Raw genomic sequence first — 13,914 nt, 5'->3', positions numbered from 1 at the left:
TACAATTAAACTGAATTTGCAGTGTGTGGTTTCACCTGCATATGTGACTAGTGTCCTGCTTACTTGATCACACATCTCAAGATAAAAATGTTTAAGTCCCTAAGTGTGAATAAACGAGAGAGAGTGAAAACTAGGAAAGTGTTTTGGATCAGTTCATTTGGACACATAAATCCACCGCAGTAATTCCTCTGGTTCAGACAAAAAAAAAAAACAGTCAGTTGCTAATTACACATCTTATTTAATTACAAGTTGCAATGGTCTGCCTGCCTACTCACCTGCATGGAAAAGAACAGCAGGTCGTTTCCAGAACCATGCCGAGATTTCAGCTTGCGCCCATCAGCGAAGCATTGGGAGCTGGGATCTGCTTCGACTGGAGCACAGCTGCTACACAACTAATGAAACGCTTTCACTTCTGCAGCTTCCACAGTGTTTTCCTTCAGAGACCAAAGAAGATCCCTTACAAGCTCACAGGCATATTAACTACCAGGTTATGTGTATAAATCTGAAGAATATAAACTTTCATATTATTTGCCTTAATAAATGCAATATGGAGTCTTATAAAAGCCTTTATTTAATCTCAAGTAATGGAAAAGAAGAAAGCAATCAAAAATGCAATATTTGTTCTCAATATACTTCTGCTGCTCCTATAGTACATCTGCTGTCCTTCATGTTCAAGTAATAGAAAATAGAATGATCTGCAGCCTCCTCACAGGACTGCCAGAGAGAAATAACTGCACATTACACATCAACAGAAGTTACATTCACTTGGGAATGCAAGCAGCCCATATCTTCTCTCTGTTCAGTTGCTTTATCTTTCCTCATTGTACAATAAGATCTGTTGGTCTCTTGTAAGAAAATATGTCTAATTCTGTAAAGAGCACTACAGACTCTGATCATTAATTCCCTTAATCTGCTTTGCTAGAGCGAGAGCAATATGATCTAAATGAGTCATCACACTGTAAACTCATCGAGGTCCTCACGATGACGTGGCTTCTGCAGTGCCAGACAGTACATCCAAACATTAACACCTTATTCAGAAAAGCACAACAGCTGAGGAACATTACATGAGGAACATTCATAATTAGATCCTGTGATGAACCCAAGAAAAGAGCGTCTGGGTCCAGACAAGCATGTCAGCATTTATTCCATCTGCAGTTGGCAATTTTGGGACCGTTTGAGTCTTGTGTAAATGAGGAGTTTAACACAAACCCCTCAGCTTCCTGATTTGTAATGTCTTATAAAAATCACGCTGGCAATCACAGCCAACCACCTGATTGTTTCGCACATTTCTGGAAAGCATTTTCCCAAGTTTGTGCCTAATGTATGAGCACTCAAACAGCTTGGAGTGACAGCAGGCAGGATAATACAGAGGGGTTTGCTTTGGCCTCGCACTGTAGAGCTTCATGGTTAAAGAACTAACAGCTTCATTGTAGATATTCAGTATTTGCCAATACAACCAGTAACAGAGAAACAAGTGGTAAGAGGGGATTCAACGCCACGCTGACTCTGTCACTGGTGCCAACAGTCCTGCTAACATTTCAGGTGTTTCTTGCTGGTCATGTCGTTCCAGATGCGGTGCATCTCCTCAGGGGAGATCTGGTGGACGGTGACCACCCTGCGGTAGCGACAGAGGCTGTAGGCCATCTTCCAGTGGTTGAAGCCACTGTTCTGGAAAGGGTGAATTCCTAACTTCCGGAGGCACACGCCAACGTACACGTCCTCCAAGTGCAGCAGCCTGGTGTGTAAGGAGGTTTTGTAGATGAGTTCAGCCACGTCTGCTGAAAAAACATAGCCGGTGCCAGAGCAGAATGGGGGGTACTTGCTCTCTGGGTACAGATCCCTGGGCATGTACCACTTGCTGCGCATGTCTCTGATTGGCCCACCGTTGATGACATAGCCAGTGAAGTATCTCCTTCGGGGCTTTGTGGTAGGCTTCAGGAGGCTAAAGATGAGGTTCTCCATGTTGACAAAGATGTCACTGTCTGTCTTGAGGACATATTGAGCTTTAGAGCAGAAGGTGGCCACCCAGCGCATGCCCATAAGAGTCTTGAGCGTCAGGTTGTGGTATGAGTCAATAAAATCCTCCACTATAATGTCATGAAAGATCTGACTCTCCTGCTCCACCATCTGGTTGAGGACGACATCAGTGCTTCGGCCTAACAGGAAGAGCGTGACCACGCGCACATCCTGAAACGTGCTCTCATCCCCCCATGTCTCTCTGATGGCCTGACGGGCATCGAATTCCTTGTGAGTGGTGCTGATCAGGATGACAAGGAATGGGGGCTCCGACTCACACTTCTTGTCCTCGTTGATGAGGTAACCGAAGTCGTGTGGGTTGACAGAGCGCGTGCGGATGTTGCTGAAGGTGGAGTTCTTATTCACCTTGAGCGTCTTGCGTACTGGGATGTTCACCTGGCCCACGTAGGAAGCAGAGGGGCGAGAAACACTCAGGTACCACAAAGCGCTGGCCCAGCAAATCACTGTCAGCAAGTATAAGCAGGAAACCTTAGAAGGCATCTCTGTTCACTTGGCTGGTATTACCAGTGGCAACAGGGTTGGAAATGTTGAAGCCACGCCTCCATGGGTTGTTAGAGCTCGCAGCGCAGCAGGAGGCTGCCTCCCCAACGCAGCTGACATTAATTTCAAGACTTCTCTGTAGTCTAGTTCTGCTATTGTGATTGAAAAGCAGAATGGCAGAGATATCTCATCATGTCCACGCCCTTACTGTGTCCCATCGCAGCTCACAGGACGACTTTCAACTCTTTCTGACAGCTTCTAAAAAAAGATGAGAAAAACAGACATAAATCAGAACCACATAATGAAACAGCAGCAGTGAGACAAGGTGAGACATCTAGCATCATGTGTCTTACATTTTTGAAAAGGCAAGATGTGTGACTTATTTAGCAGCAATTTTTTATTCTCTATCCATTATAGCCTATAACATCAACTCAGCGACTGTGCAAGCAGGAACGTGCCACAGCGCATCATTCCATCGCTGCCTCTGACGAGAGCGCCGTGAGCTGAAGAAAGTGAATATCCCACGAAACACTACCCTACTTTGCCTCGACTCTGACCATCTTCTGTTTGCAAACACTGTTTATCTCCCTCTCATCCCAGTGGACTAGACACAGACTAACGAATCAGAGCAGTCACGGCAGAGGAGGAGGAGGAGACAGGGTGATATTAAGGCAGAGAAGGTGTAATGAGCTCATGGTGAAAACATAACCTCATTCCCGTGGTTGTATTCACCATTCCCTCCCCAGCCACCCTTTCCGCACCTTAATGTCACCACCAACTTAGCAGCTTGATTTTGCCCTGTAATGAGCTTCGTTAGTTGGATGTTGTGGAACTCTTTTAAGAATACACGCTGTAATTGGGCATGCTGACATGGGCTATAAGGATGAATATAACATGGAATATTTATTTGGATGCCAGAATTGATTCAAAGAAAGCCAGACTAAAACCTAATCCGTCACAAACAGACTTATTTGATCCATGTGTAATCTCTTACGATGGAAACACATTTTTGTGTCGTGCATAACTTATGATGAACCAGAAAAAGTGCTATAGATCCTATTAGAGATGCTTCTTGCGCTCTGTTTTAAGATGGAAGTCCTGCGATAAGAGCAGCTTATTCTTTTATCAAGCCAAGATTTTGGAATGTCTTGTGGGGCCTGATGGTTCTTTTCATCAGGACTTTTCTCTTTTCCCCCCTCACCCTCTCCCTATCTCTTCCCTCTCTTTCTTAAGCAGAGCCATCAATCTCACGGTCCAGTAGAATCCATCTCATCATGACTGCTTTTCCACACCTCCTCACTCTCCATCCACTCAATCACTCTTTCCTCTACTTCAGTGGGCGCTTGATCCATCTTTATGTCTCACTGCCTCCCGCCCTCGCCTTTTTATTATTTTTTTGGTCTGGTTTCACTTTTCCCACACCATCTTGTTTCTTTCCTCACATCAACCATGAACTACCTTTACCTTCTCTGCGTGTCATTATTTTTGGTGCGGTGCAATATTTATCACATCAGAGCTCAACTCCACCTTATTGGCAGCTTCTACTGCAATCGGTCTACCTAAAGCCACTCAAGTTCCACAGCCTCCTCCCTCCCACTCAGACAAAGTCACTACATCATCATATTTATCCCCTTGCCACAACCTCGCTCACCCTTCTTCCCTCTCCTCCCTCTCCTATCTTTTCACCTTGAGGAAGCTCTGTCGGTTTCATAATCCTCCAGAACGACTTTATGCTCACAATAACAGATATCCCACTTTAGCGATTCATCTCACGAAATCCTGACACTTAACTTCCCCTCAGAGTAAACTGAATGATGGCCGTATCATTTCATGATGCTATGCGACATAAAATTACATTAGCATCTGAATACACTCTTTCTCAAATTATCTTACCCTTCTAAAGCAGTATCAGGTGCTTGGGATCACAGTGATTAACTGTGACGATCAGTAACACCAGTGTCAGTGTTAATTTTGTGTTAATTTGTGGTTAGCAAGAGGTAATTTTGAATGGCAAAAACAGCTCACACCTGATACAACCAACTTGTTACCAGACAAAGAATGCAGGATGATAATAGTAGCAGTCACAAACCATAAAAACTGTTTTTGGACATGTGGATTACTTTGTTTTGTACTTCAATTTATACTGCTCACATGAATTATATACTCTCAGGTGCTGATGTTAATCAAATACACCTACTTAAAACTAATGCAGTCCAATCCAACAGTCATGCATACAGTTAAAAAGCTGGTTAAAAGCTTACTTACACTCATTATGGTCATTTTAGACTTTTAATAATTTCTTTGAATATACATACAGGCTTAAATATATACATGCAATTATTTAAGTCTTTTTATGTGGTGCTGAAGGTTCTACAATTTTTTTTTTTCATGTGGCCTTCAGATTAGCTCAAGTACAGTGTGTAGAAAGCTTCATGGAATGGGTTTCCATGGCCGAGCAGCTGCATCCAAGCCTTACATCACCAAGCACAACGCAAAGCGTCGGATGCTGTGGTGTAAAGCAAGTAATATATTACTTGTAGCAATATATTGTTTCTTGTAACTATTACTGAACAACTGCAATCATCACTTCAAACAACTCCACATTAAGTACAAGTTATCTTAATTTTTCACAACTTTGCCGAGGTCTGAAAGAAAAACCAAATGGTCAACTTCTGATGAGAAGAAATTGGATAAAAACAACCCAGGAACCACCAAGGCTCAAGCCTTCCATGAGCTGGATACTGCTGGAACACCAGCTTCACTGTTCACAGTGACACAAGTTTGACATCATCATGGACTGTGAGTGTGCCGAGCAAGAAAGTAGCCCCTGCTCCAAAACCATCAAGCTTGACTGAAATTTGCAGCTGCCAGCATGAACAAGCCAATTGCCTTTTGGAGAAACATATTATGTTCACATGATACAAAGATTAAGCTATCTGGCCACAATGACAAGAGCAAGAGTATTTGGAGGAGCAAAGGTGAGGCCTTCAGAGCCAAGAAAAATGTCCCAGCTGACCAGCGTGGTGGTGGTAACATCATGCTCTGGATCTGTTTTGTTGCCAGGGGTTCTAGTACATATCACAAAGCAGATGTAATAATGAATATGGAGGACTACTGCATCTCCTGTTGCTAGCAACAAGCATCACTGAAATGTCTTGGGCCTTGTGAGCAAAAAGATTCAGTGAAACAACCTGAACTGACCAAGGATGACATGGTGGTTTTGGGACCACAAGATCACTTCTATGATCTTCACCAAAATGTAATTCAAGTTGAACAGAGTGCTTTTTATGTAATAGAAAATATCCAACATGAACAGGTTTTAAAGAGAGTATGCCAAAGGAAACAGGAGCTGGACACAGTGCAGAGATAAATAGGTTGACAAATTCTTAAATAAGACAAGGTCTTAAATAATCAGGCCCCATCTTATCTTAATGACCTTATAGTACCATATCACCCCATCAGAGCACTTCACTCTCGCACTGCAGGCGTACTTGTTGTTCCTAGAATATTTAAAAGTAGAATGGGAGGGAGAGCCTTCAGTTTTCAGGCCCGTCTTCTGTGGAACCAGCTTCCAGTTTGGATTTGGGAGACAAACACTATCTCTACTTTTAAGATTAGGCTTAAAACTTTCCTTTTTGCTAAAGCATATAGTTAGGGCTGGACCAGGTGACCCTGAATCCTCCCTTAGTTATGCTGCAATAGGCGTAGGCTGCTTGGGGATTCCCATGACGCATTAACTATTTCTTCTTCAGTCATCTTTCTCACTCACTATGTGTTAATAGACCTCTCTGCACTGAATCATACTTGTTATTAATCTCTGGCTGTCTTCCACAGCATGTCTTATATCCTGTCTTCCTTCTCTCTCCCAACCGGTCGCAGCAGATGGCCTCCATGAGCCTGGTTCTGCTGGAGGTTTCTTCCTGTTAAAAGGGAGTTTTACCTTCCCACTGTCGCCAAACTGCTTGCTCACAGGGGGGTCATATGATTGTTGGGTTTTTCTGTGTATGTATTATTGTAGGGTCTACCTTACAATATGAAGTGCCTTAAGGCGACTGTTGTTGTGATTTGGTGCTGTATAAATAAAATTGAATTGAATTGAAAATTGAAATTAAAATCAGTTGGGCTTTGTAGTTTTTATTAGTGGAGTACAGGGATAAACCAAAGAATTTTGGAAACTCAACCGATTATACATACTAAATAGTTAGAGACATACTGTAATTTCCTCTAAACCTCAACGTTAGAGGCAAGGAAAAATGAATGTATGGTGTTTTGAGAAGGAAAAGCATTCTGAACATTGGCCAAAAGAATTATTTGGGACTTGCAATTTCATTTACTTGGGAAATAGAAATGGCAAATGGAAGGCTGTTGTCCTATAGTTCTAGTAACACTGACTTTTATTAGTAAAAAATGTTGAAAAGGTAATCATGAAAGCACAGAGTATAAGGCATCAGCATACACAAGTTTGTTTGTTTTTTTTAAATACTGATGAGAGCACATGGGTGCTTATTTTACGAGTAATGACCACTTAATGAAGCTTTGGCAAAAAGCTCAATCATCTTTTTATTCTCTGTTTTATTTTTCTCAGCCTTCCAACTTCTTATTCCATAAAAATCCTTTTCATTCATTGTCTGTTTATTCAGAGATCATTCTGCTTTCATTCCTTGAATCAGTCCAAAGCAGTCATTCTTTAAATATAGTTTTACACTAAGAAATCTCCCTGAAAATATAGGAAATATTGAGGAAAATGTGTTACCATGGATACCTAATCATTTGCACAAATGTATGACTCTTACAGATAACTTAAAAGGACGTTTCTATGGGAGTTCATGGATACAACATTGATTTAAACAAAATTCATTTTTTTACCTTTTTTTGATGAAATGACATAACCACTACCACAGTGAGTGATAGTGGTTATGCCAGAGAATATAGTTGGTATGCTCTCCCTTACCACCACAAAAGAAATTCAATGGTATTTTATCACATAGGTTTAAAAAAAAAACCCTCGAGGCATGCTAAGAAAAATACTCTGTTTGAATAATAAATTGTAGTGTTGCGATACGTGATAAAACCCTGTATGCAGGATTTAAAACTCACATTGCAGATTAGAGCCTGAAAACTCTCTTGTGCCAAACCCAGAGGACTCATCATTCTGCATAATGAAGTTCAAAGAGGAATCACTGATTGCAATTATTTTTGATTGGAAGGACATTATCCTCAAAAATCATAAAATTAATGACCCAAAATTGTCCATAATATGAGGTTGTGCATACCATAACTGAATGTCACATTTGCTTTTGGTGTGTGTGACAAACAGTGGGAGAAATCATAAATTCTGCACTGGTGAACTGGATCCAATTCACCTCCAAACTTCAGCTCATTACCTAATTTATTACCATTACTCATTACCTAAGATCACTCCACTGCTCTGTTTCAGTATTCAATCACAAGGGAAATATAAGAGCCAATTTTTCATGCTGCGTTACACGTCAAATCTGCTGAAAACTGATAAACCACTATTGAAGATGAACTTGTCAATATTAAAGACATGCCTTTTTGTACTCAACCCTGCAGCAAAAGTTCTTTTTGAGAGTTGGAGCTATGAAAAATGCTCATATTGCAGTGTATAGTATATATATATCTATATCTATATCTATATATACATATATATATATATATATATACACTATATATATATATATATATGTTTCTTCTTGTGATACTCATTGACACATGTATTGCAGGAGAAACACTATGACAATTGCTAAGGACATGAAGTTGCCCTGAATGATTTGCTAACAACTTACAGTAAAGCTTAACCAATGAATGAGGGAATAACAAAATTAGTGGTGAAAAATTATAAATCTACAGTGGAGGACAGCAAATCAGAGATTTAACTCATTAAACTGACATATAGTAAGTAAGTAAGTAAGTAAAATTTATTTATATAGCACATTTCACAGATAAAAATCACAAAGTGCTTCACAATAAGATCAGACATACAAGTTAAAATTAATTAAAAGCCTGTTTGTATAAAAATGTCTTCAGCTGCTTTTTAAAGGAGTCAGTAGAGTCTAGACAGCGTAAAGACAACGGCAGGGAGTTCCACAGCCTAGGTGCCAGTGCCTGAAAAGCCTGATCCCCATGTGTTTTAAACCTAGTACGTGGGACCACCAGTAGTCTCTGACCTGAAGACCTAAGTGCTCGGGATGAAGCATGAGGTTTCAACAGTCAGAGATATACTGGGGAGCTTCACCGTGCAGAGCTCTAAAAGTTACAACTAAAATTTTAAAATGAACCCTAAAATTTACTGGCAACCAATGAAGAGAAGCCAAAACTGGAGTAATGTGTGACCTCTTGTTTGTACCAGTTAAAAGTCTTGCCGCTGCATTCTGTACAGACTGAAGGCGATCCAGAGCTGATTTGTTGAGACAAGTAAAAAGGCCGTTACAATAATCCAAACAAGAAGAGATAAAAGCATGAATAATCATCTCAAGTTCTGCCTTTGACACCAGTAGTCTGAGTTTAGAAATGTTTCTTAAATGATAAAAACAGTTCCGGACCAGTTGTTTAGAGTGTTTCTCAAGTAGGGATGGGTACCGGTGTCCGGTGCCATGATGGCACCTGTTCTGACATAAACGGTAGTAACCAGACCGAAAAGCAGCGCACATTTCGGTGCTTTATTTCGGTGCTTTTTTTTTCCTGAGCCAATTCTAGCCAATCATTTTACGTTTCCGAGGATAGTAGGCGGGGCCAGGTACGTACGTTCTTTTAGAGCAGAGCTACAGATTAAAAATGCCCAAGGCGAAGCAATCAAAAGTCTGGCTGTACTTCACAGCAAAAGATGCAAACTCAGCAGCCTGCAACAAGTGCTTTAAGCTGATACTGTCAAAGGAGGTAACACCTCAAACCTGATGAAACACCTGGCAACGCATAGCGTTTTTTTTTTTTTAAAGCCGAGAAATGCGCCGTGTTTGATAGCTTGCTGCGAGACCTCACACCGTGCACATCTACTGCGGGTGTGGTGCCTGTTATCGGACCTGGAGTTAGCAACATCCCCCAAAAACCCGAAGAGGAGAGTCCTGTCCCCTAGCCCACAGTTTAGCAGAAATGATGACAGATGATGATGGCAGCAGCAGCCGTTCTTCTCTGGGTGACTAGCTTAATGTTGTTTGTGTGTAATTTACGTTGAGTAGGCTAACTACGTTATTAAATTAATGCACGTAAGGTGAACTAGCAAACACCATCGTAGTTACATGCGGCTGTCTTCTTGTTTGATGGCAGATACTCCCTTCACCCTGGCCAAAAAGGCTAAAATGACCAAAGAAAAAGTGGAAAACAGTTAAACATGAGAGGTTTTTGGACAAAGTTTGTGTTTTTTCCATTGTTTAAGCACTGCTTCCAGCCAAGAGTGAGACCATATATGCCCTATAGCTGCAGAAAAGGCTAACATTGTTATCTTTTTACAAAAAAAACAGCTGAACATGAGAGGTTTTTGGACCAATTTTGTGTTCTCCATTCTTTAAGCACCGGTTTGAGCACCGTTTAAGCACCAGCACCATTTCAAAAGTACCGGTTTGGCACCGGTATCGGATAAAACCTAAACGATACCCATCCCTATTCTCAAGAGACACTGAATTGTCAAATATAACACCTAAGTTTCTGAGACTCGACTGAAATGAAGGGTCTAAAAAACTGATATGCTGCTGAATTTCCGAGAGCATGTGATCAGGTGCAATAATCAAGGTTTCTGTTTTATCTGCATTTAACTGGAGGAAATTGTCATTTAACCATTGTTTGATTTCTGACAGACAATTATTTAAACAAGACAATTTGTAAAACTCAGAAGCTTTGAAAGAACAGTATAACTGAATGTCATCAGCATAGAGATGATAAGAAATATTATTGTAACGTCTGATAATTTGGCCTAGAGGGAGTATATACAGCAAAAAGAGAATAGGACCTAAAACAGATCCTTGAGGTACCCCAGAAGGCAGAACTGATGTTTCAGACAACACATGATTCATACAGACAGTAAAGGATCTCTCAGATAGATACGACTGAAACCATTTTAAAACAACACCGGTAATCCCAAACAAGTCCTTCAGCCTATTTATCATGATGCTGTGATCAACAGTATCAAAAGCAGAGCTGAGATCCCACAGAACCAGAACGGTGTACTCTCCAGAGTCTGCTGCCATCAAAATGTCACTAGACACTTTAAGCAAAGCGGTTTCAGTGGAGTGCAATTTGCGGAAACCAGACTGGAAAATGTCCAGAACATTGTTCTTCTCCAAAAAGTTGTTAAGTTGTTCTGCAACTGTTTTTTCCAAGATCTTTGACACCAATGGTAATTTTGATATTGGCCTGTAACTGCTTGGAAGAGATGGGTCCAAATTTGGTTTCTTTAATATTGGTTCAACAATAGCTTGTTTAAAATAGCTGGGAACTGAGCCAGTATAAAGAGAAGTATTAATTATTTCCAGAATACAGGGGCCAATAGAGTCAAACACACTAATGAAAAATGATGGAGGAAGTACATCAAGGTGGCTTGAAGTCAGTTTCATTCGACCAAGCAGAGCACTGACGTCCTGTAAGGTAACAGGAGTAAAAGAGGACCAGGTATCAGAGGTAAGCAACGTGTCAGTGTGATACTGAGAAGATGATGGAGAAATATTAGACCTGACGGCAGCGACCTTATTAACAAAATAGTTTAAAAAGTCATTACAATCAGATTTAGTGTAGACTGGTACATGAGGAATATCAGGAGAGACAATGTTTTTAATTGTATCAAACAATACTCTGGGATTTTTCTTTTTTGAAGCTATTAGATTAGCAAAATATTCAGTTCTGGCATTTTTTATCATGTCATTAAGTGATAAAATTGATTCCTTGAGATGTACCCTATGGACCTCAAGCTTGGAAGCCTTCCATAAACGTTCTAATTTGCGACAATATCTCCTAAAATTTCGAATATTTTCATTTATCCAAGGACAGAAATTTGAAGAATGGACAATAGTTAGTTTCAGAGGTGCCACCGTATCTAAAATAGATTTACATTGATTGTTAAAAGACAAAATAAGTGAATCCATATCATTTTGAGCCATGCCAGGGTCAAACATGGCAGAGAAACTTCCAGCAGCATCCTGGTTTATAATCCGCCTTTGAATCATCAATTTAGGAGGTGAGGGATCCACGTAAAATGACAAATTAAAGAATATGCAGCTATGGTCACTCACATGGACATCTTCCACACATACATCATGTATATTTAAACCCAGGGAGAAAACAAGGTCCAGTGTGTGGCCAGAAACATGCTGCTTAAAGTTAAAAGACTCAATGATAGTGATGAGCTCAGCAGCAGTGTTACAGGAAGCGTCATCAATATGAAGGTTGAAGTCTCCCAATATTACAACCTTCTCCAGTTTAATGATCAATGTCAGAAGGTTGTTAAATTCAGTTAGAAAGACCCCAGCAGGTCCAGGAGGTCGATAGATTAAAATACAGTAAAAGGTTTTCAGAGAACTGACCTTCATCATTGTTAGAGTGAATTGTTAAATGTTTGTCATTTTTATTCTTACCATTTGTACTTTAACTGTGTGTTGAAAGGAATTCTTTTGTTCTCCCCTCCTCAGATTCTCGAGGTTCTGGGTGAGGGGCTATAGTGTTTTATTGCAGATACATCCTATCTGGAAGATCTGCTTCTTTTGATGTGGTAAAACTTCCTGCCCTTTGTATGGCTTCACTGTGTTATCTAGGGTGAACCATAGATTGGGTGTGGGGAGGTTACCCTCTTTATGACCTAGGATGTTGTTCCTGCTTTATGACCCTTTTGGTCAGCAGCACACACACACACACACACACACACACACACACACACACACACACACACACACGCACTTACAAAACCACAGGCAGGGTATTCCTTGTTCACATGTGTACCGTTATATGTTAATGACCTTATGCATATTCAAGTAACCACAATAAAAGGAGTGCTATGGGGAACCTGGCTGAGAGTCTGACAGAGGTCAAGTAGGTGGAACGACACTTGGCTCCAGGCAGGCCTCCCTCATGCATGAGTAACCCAAAGGACTTTGCCTACTTCGTGTCTTGCTTGCTGTGTAACCACATTGCCTTTAACGTTCCAGCGAATAGGTTTAAGCTACAAACCTATCAATCATCTGTGACTCAAATGAAGAAAAGAAGTCCGAGGTCATCAGTTTGCATATGAGTCTGTCCTGGTAAACAACAGCGAGTCCTCCACCACGTCCTGACAGACGCGGAGTTCCGATGACAGAACAGCCAGATGGGCAGATTTCATTCAAGTGGACATAATCCTTATTTTGCTGCCACGTCTCAGTCAGACACATAAAATCTAGAGACTCTTTAATAAAAAGATCATTTAGAATAAATGATTTGTTCGTTATAGAGCGAACGTTAAGCAGGGCAAACCGAATTGATGATGGTTTATCTACGAAATCTACAGCTGACTGCAGCGGTACTTGAATTAAACACCTGTGCACACCTGTGGACCTGCCGGGCAGGGCGGCGACTCCAGAGTTGGGAAAAACCTTGATCGATGAGCAGACGTAGCTGTCACCAGCAAAACGGAAAATGGATGACAGACACAGAGTGAGCAAACTGCTTTCGAGCCATGGGGCTCGGGTCCCAGGCGGCGGCGTAATATCCCCAGCAAACGACAGGAGAGGAACTGGTCGCAGGCACCGAGAGTCACCCCACAGCCAAGCAGCTAGCCTCCGGTACCTTCTCCGTTTCACCTGGATGCCGGCCCTCGTTCCCCTTTTTCGTCTCTTGAAGGTGGAAATGCCGCGGGTTGTGCACAGTAGCACGCACTCAGGTGAGGAACACACCAGAGGAGGAGGAGGAAAAGTTTTTCTGTAGCTGTCCCAGCTGTCACAGTAGCTCTCCATTGAGTCTTTGATGTTTAACAGTGTATCCCAATCATAAATTAAAGCAGCAGAAGCAAAGTCAGAATACAAAAGAGCAAAAATTATATTGCAAATGACGACTGATGACAGTGAAAAACTACACTGTCGCCTCCAACGAGCTGTAGCAGCGGCAAAGCCAAACACAGGCGCCATTGCTGCTCAGCCAAATGATGCCTCTCTGAAAATGGAGTCCCGCAATACATACAATACATACACTGATTCATGAGTGCATTAACACCGAGCCCCCAATTTCATACTTTATTTTACACTGTTAAAAAAAACATCTTAAAAAAACCGGTAATATTCCGGCAGCTGGGGCACCAAAATACTACCGCAAAATAACAAAAAATAACTTCCTCATAAAAATACGGTTATTTCCAGTAATGACAATACAGTTTGTTGTGCTAATTTTACATGGGATCTTGCCTTTTTCAAGTGATTTCAAACA

At 41.2% G+C, this 13,914-nt stretch overlaps 1 protein-coding gene across 4 annotated transcripts in view; it reads right to left on the bottom strand.

The window, feature by feature from the left end:
* Positions 1–221: 221 nt before the first annotated feature.
* LOC100690528 (beta-1,3-galactosyltransferase 1) overlaps positions 222–13,914 on the bottom strand; it is a 189,480-nt gene continuing 175,787 nt past the window's right edge. For all 4 annotated transcript variants that reach the window (XM_019352180.2, XM_019352181.2, XM_005449930.4 and 1 more), the window contains one exon: positions 222–2,775. In XM_019352180.2, the coding sequence (XP_019207725.1) occupies positions 1,531–2,517 (987 nt within the window). In that variant the 5' untranslated portion in view covers positions 2,518–2,775 and the 3' untranslated portion in view covers positions 222–1,530. The remainder of the gene's footprint in view (positions 2,776–13,914) is intronic.

Source organism: Oreochromis niloticus, linkage group LG23, assembly GCF_001858045.2.
Source record: "Oreochromis niloticus isolate F11D_XX linkage group LG23, O_niloticus_UMD_NMBU, whole genome shotgun sequence".
NCBI classification, from domain to species: Eukaryota; Metazoa; Chordata; class Actinopteri; order Cichliformes; family Cichlidae; genus Oreochromis; species Oreochromis niloticus.
The sequence above is the reverse complement of the archived record's forward strand: the minus strand, read 5'-3'. Positions and strand labels throughout refer to the sequence as shown.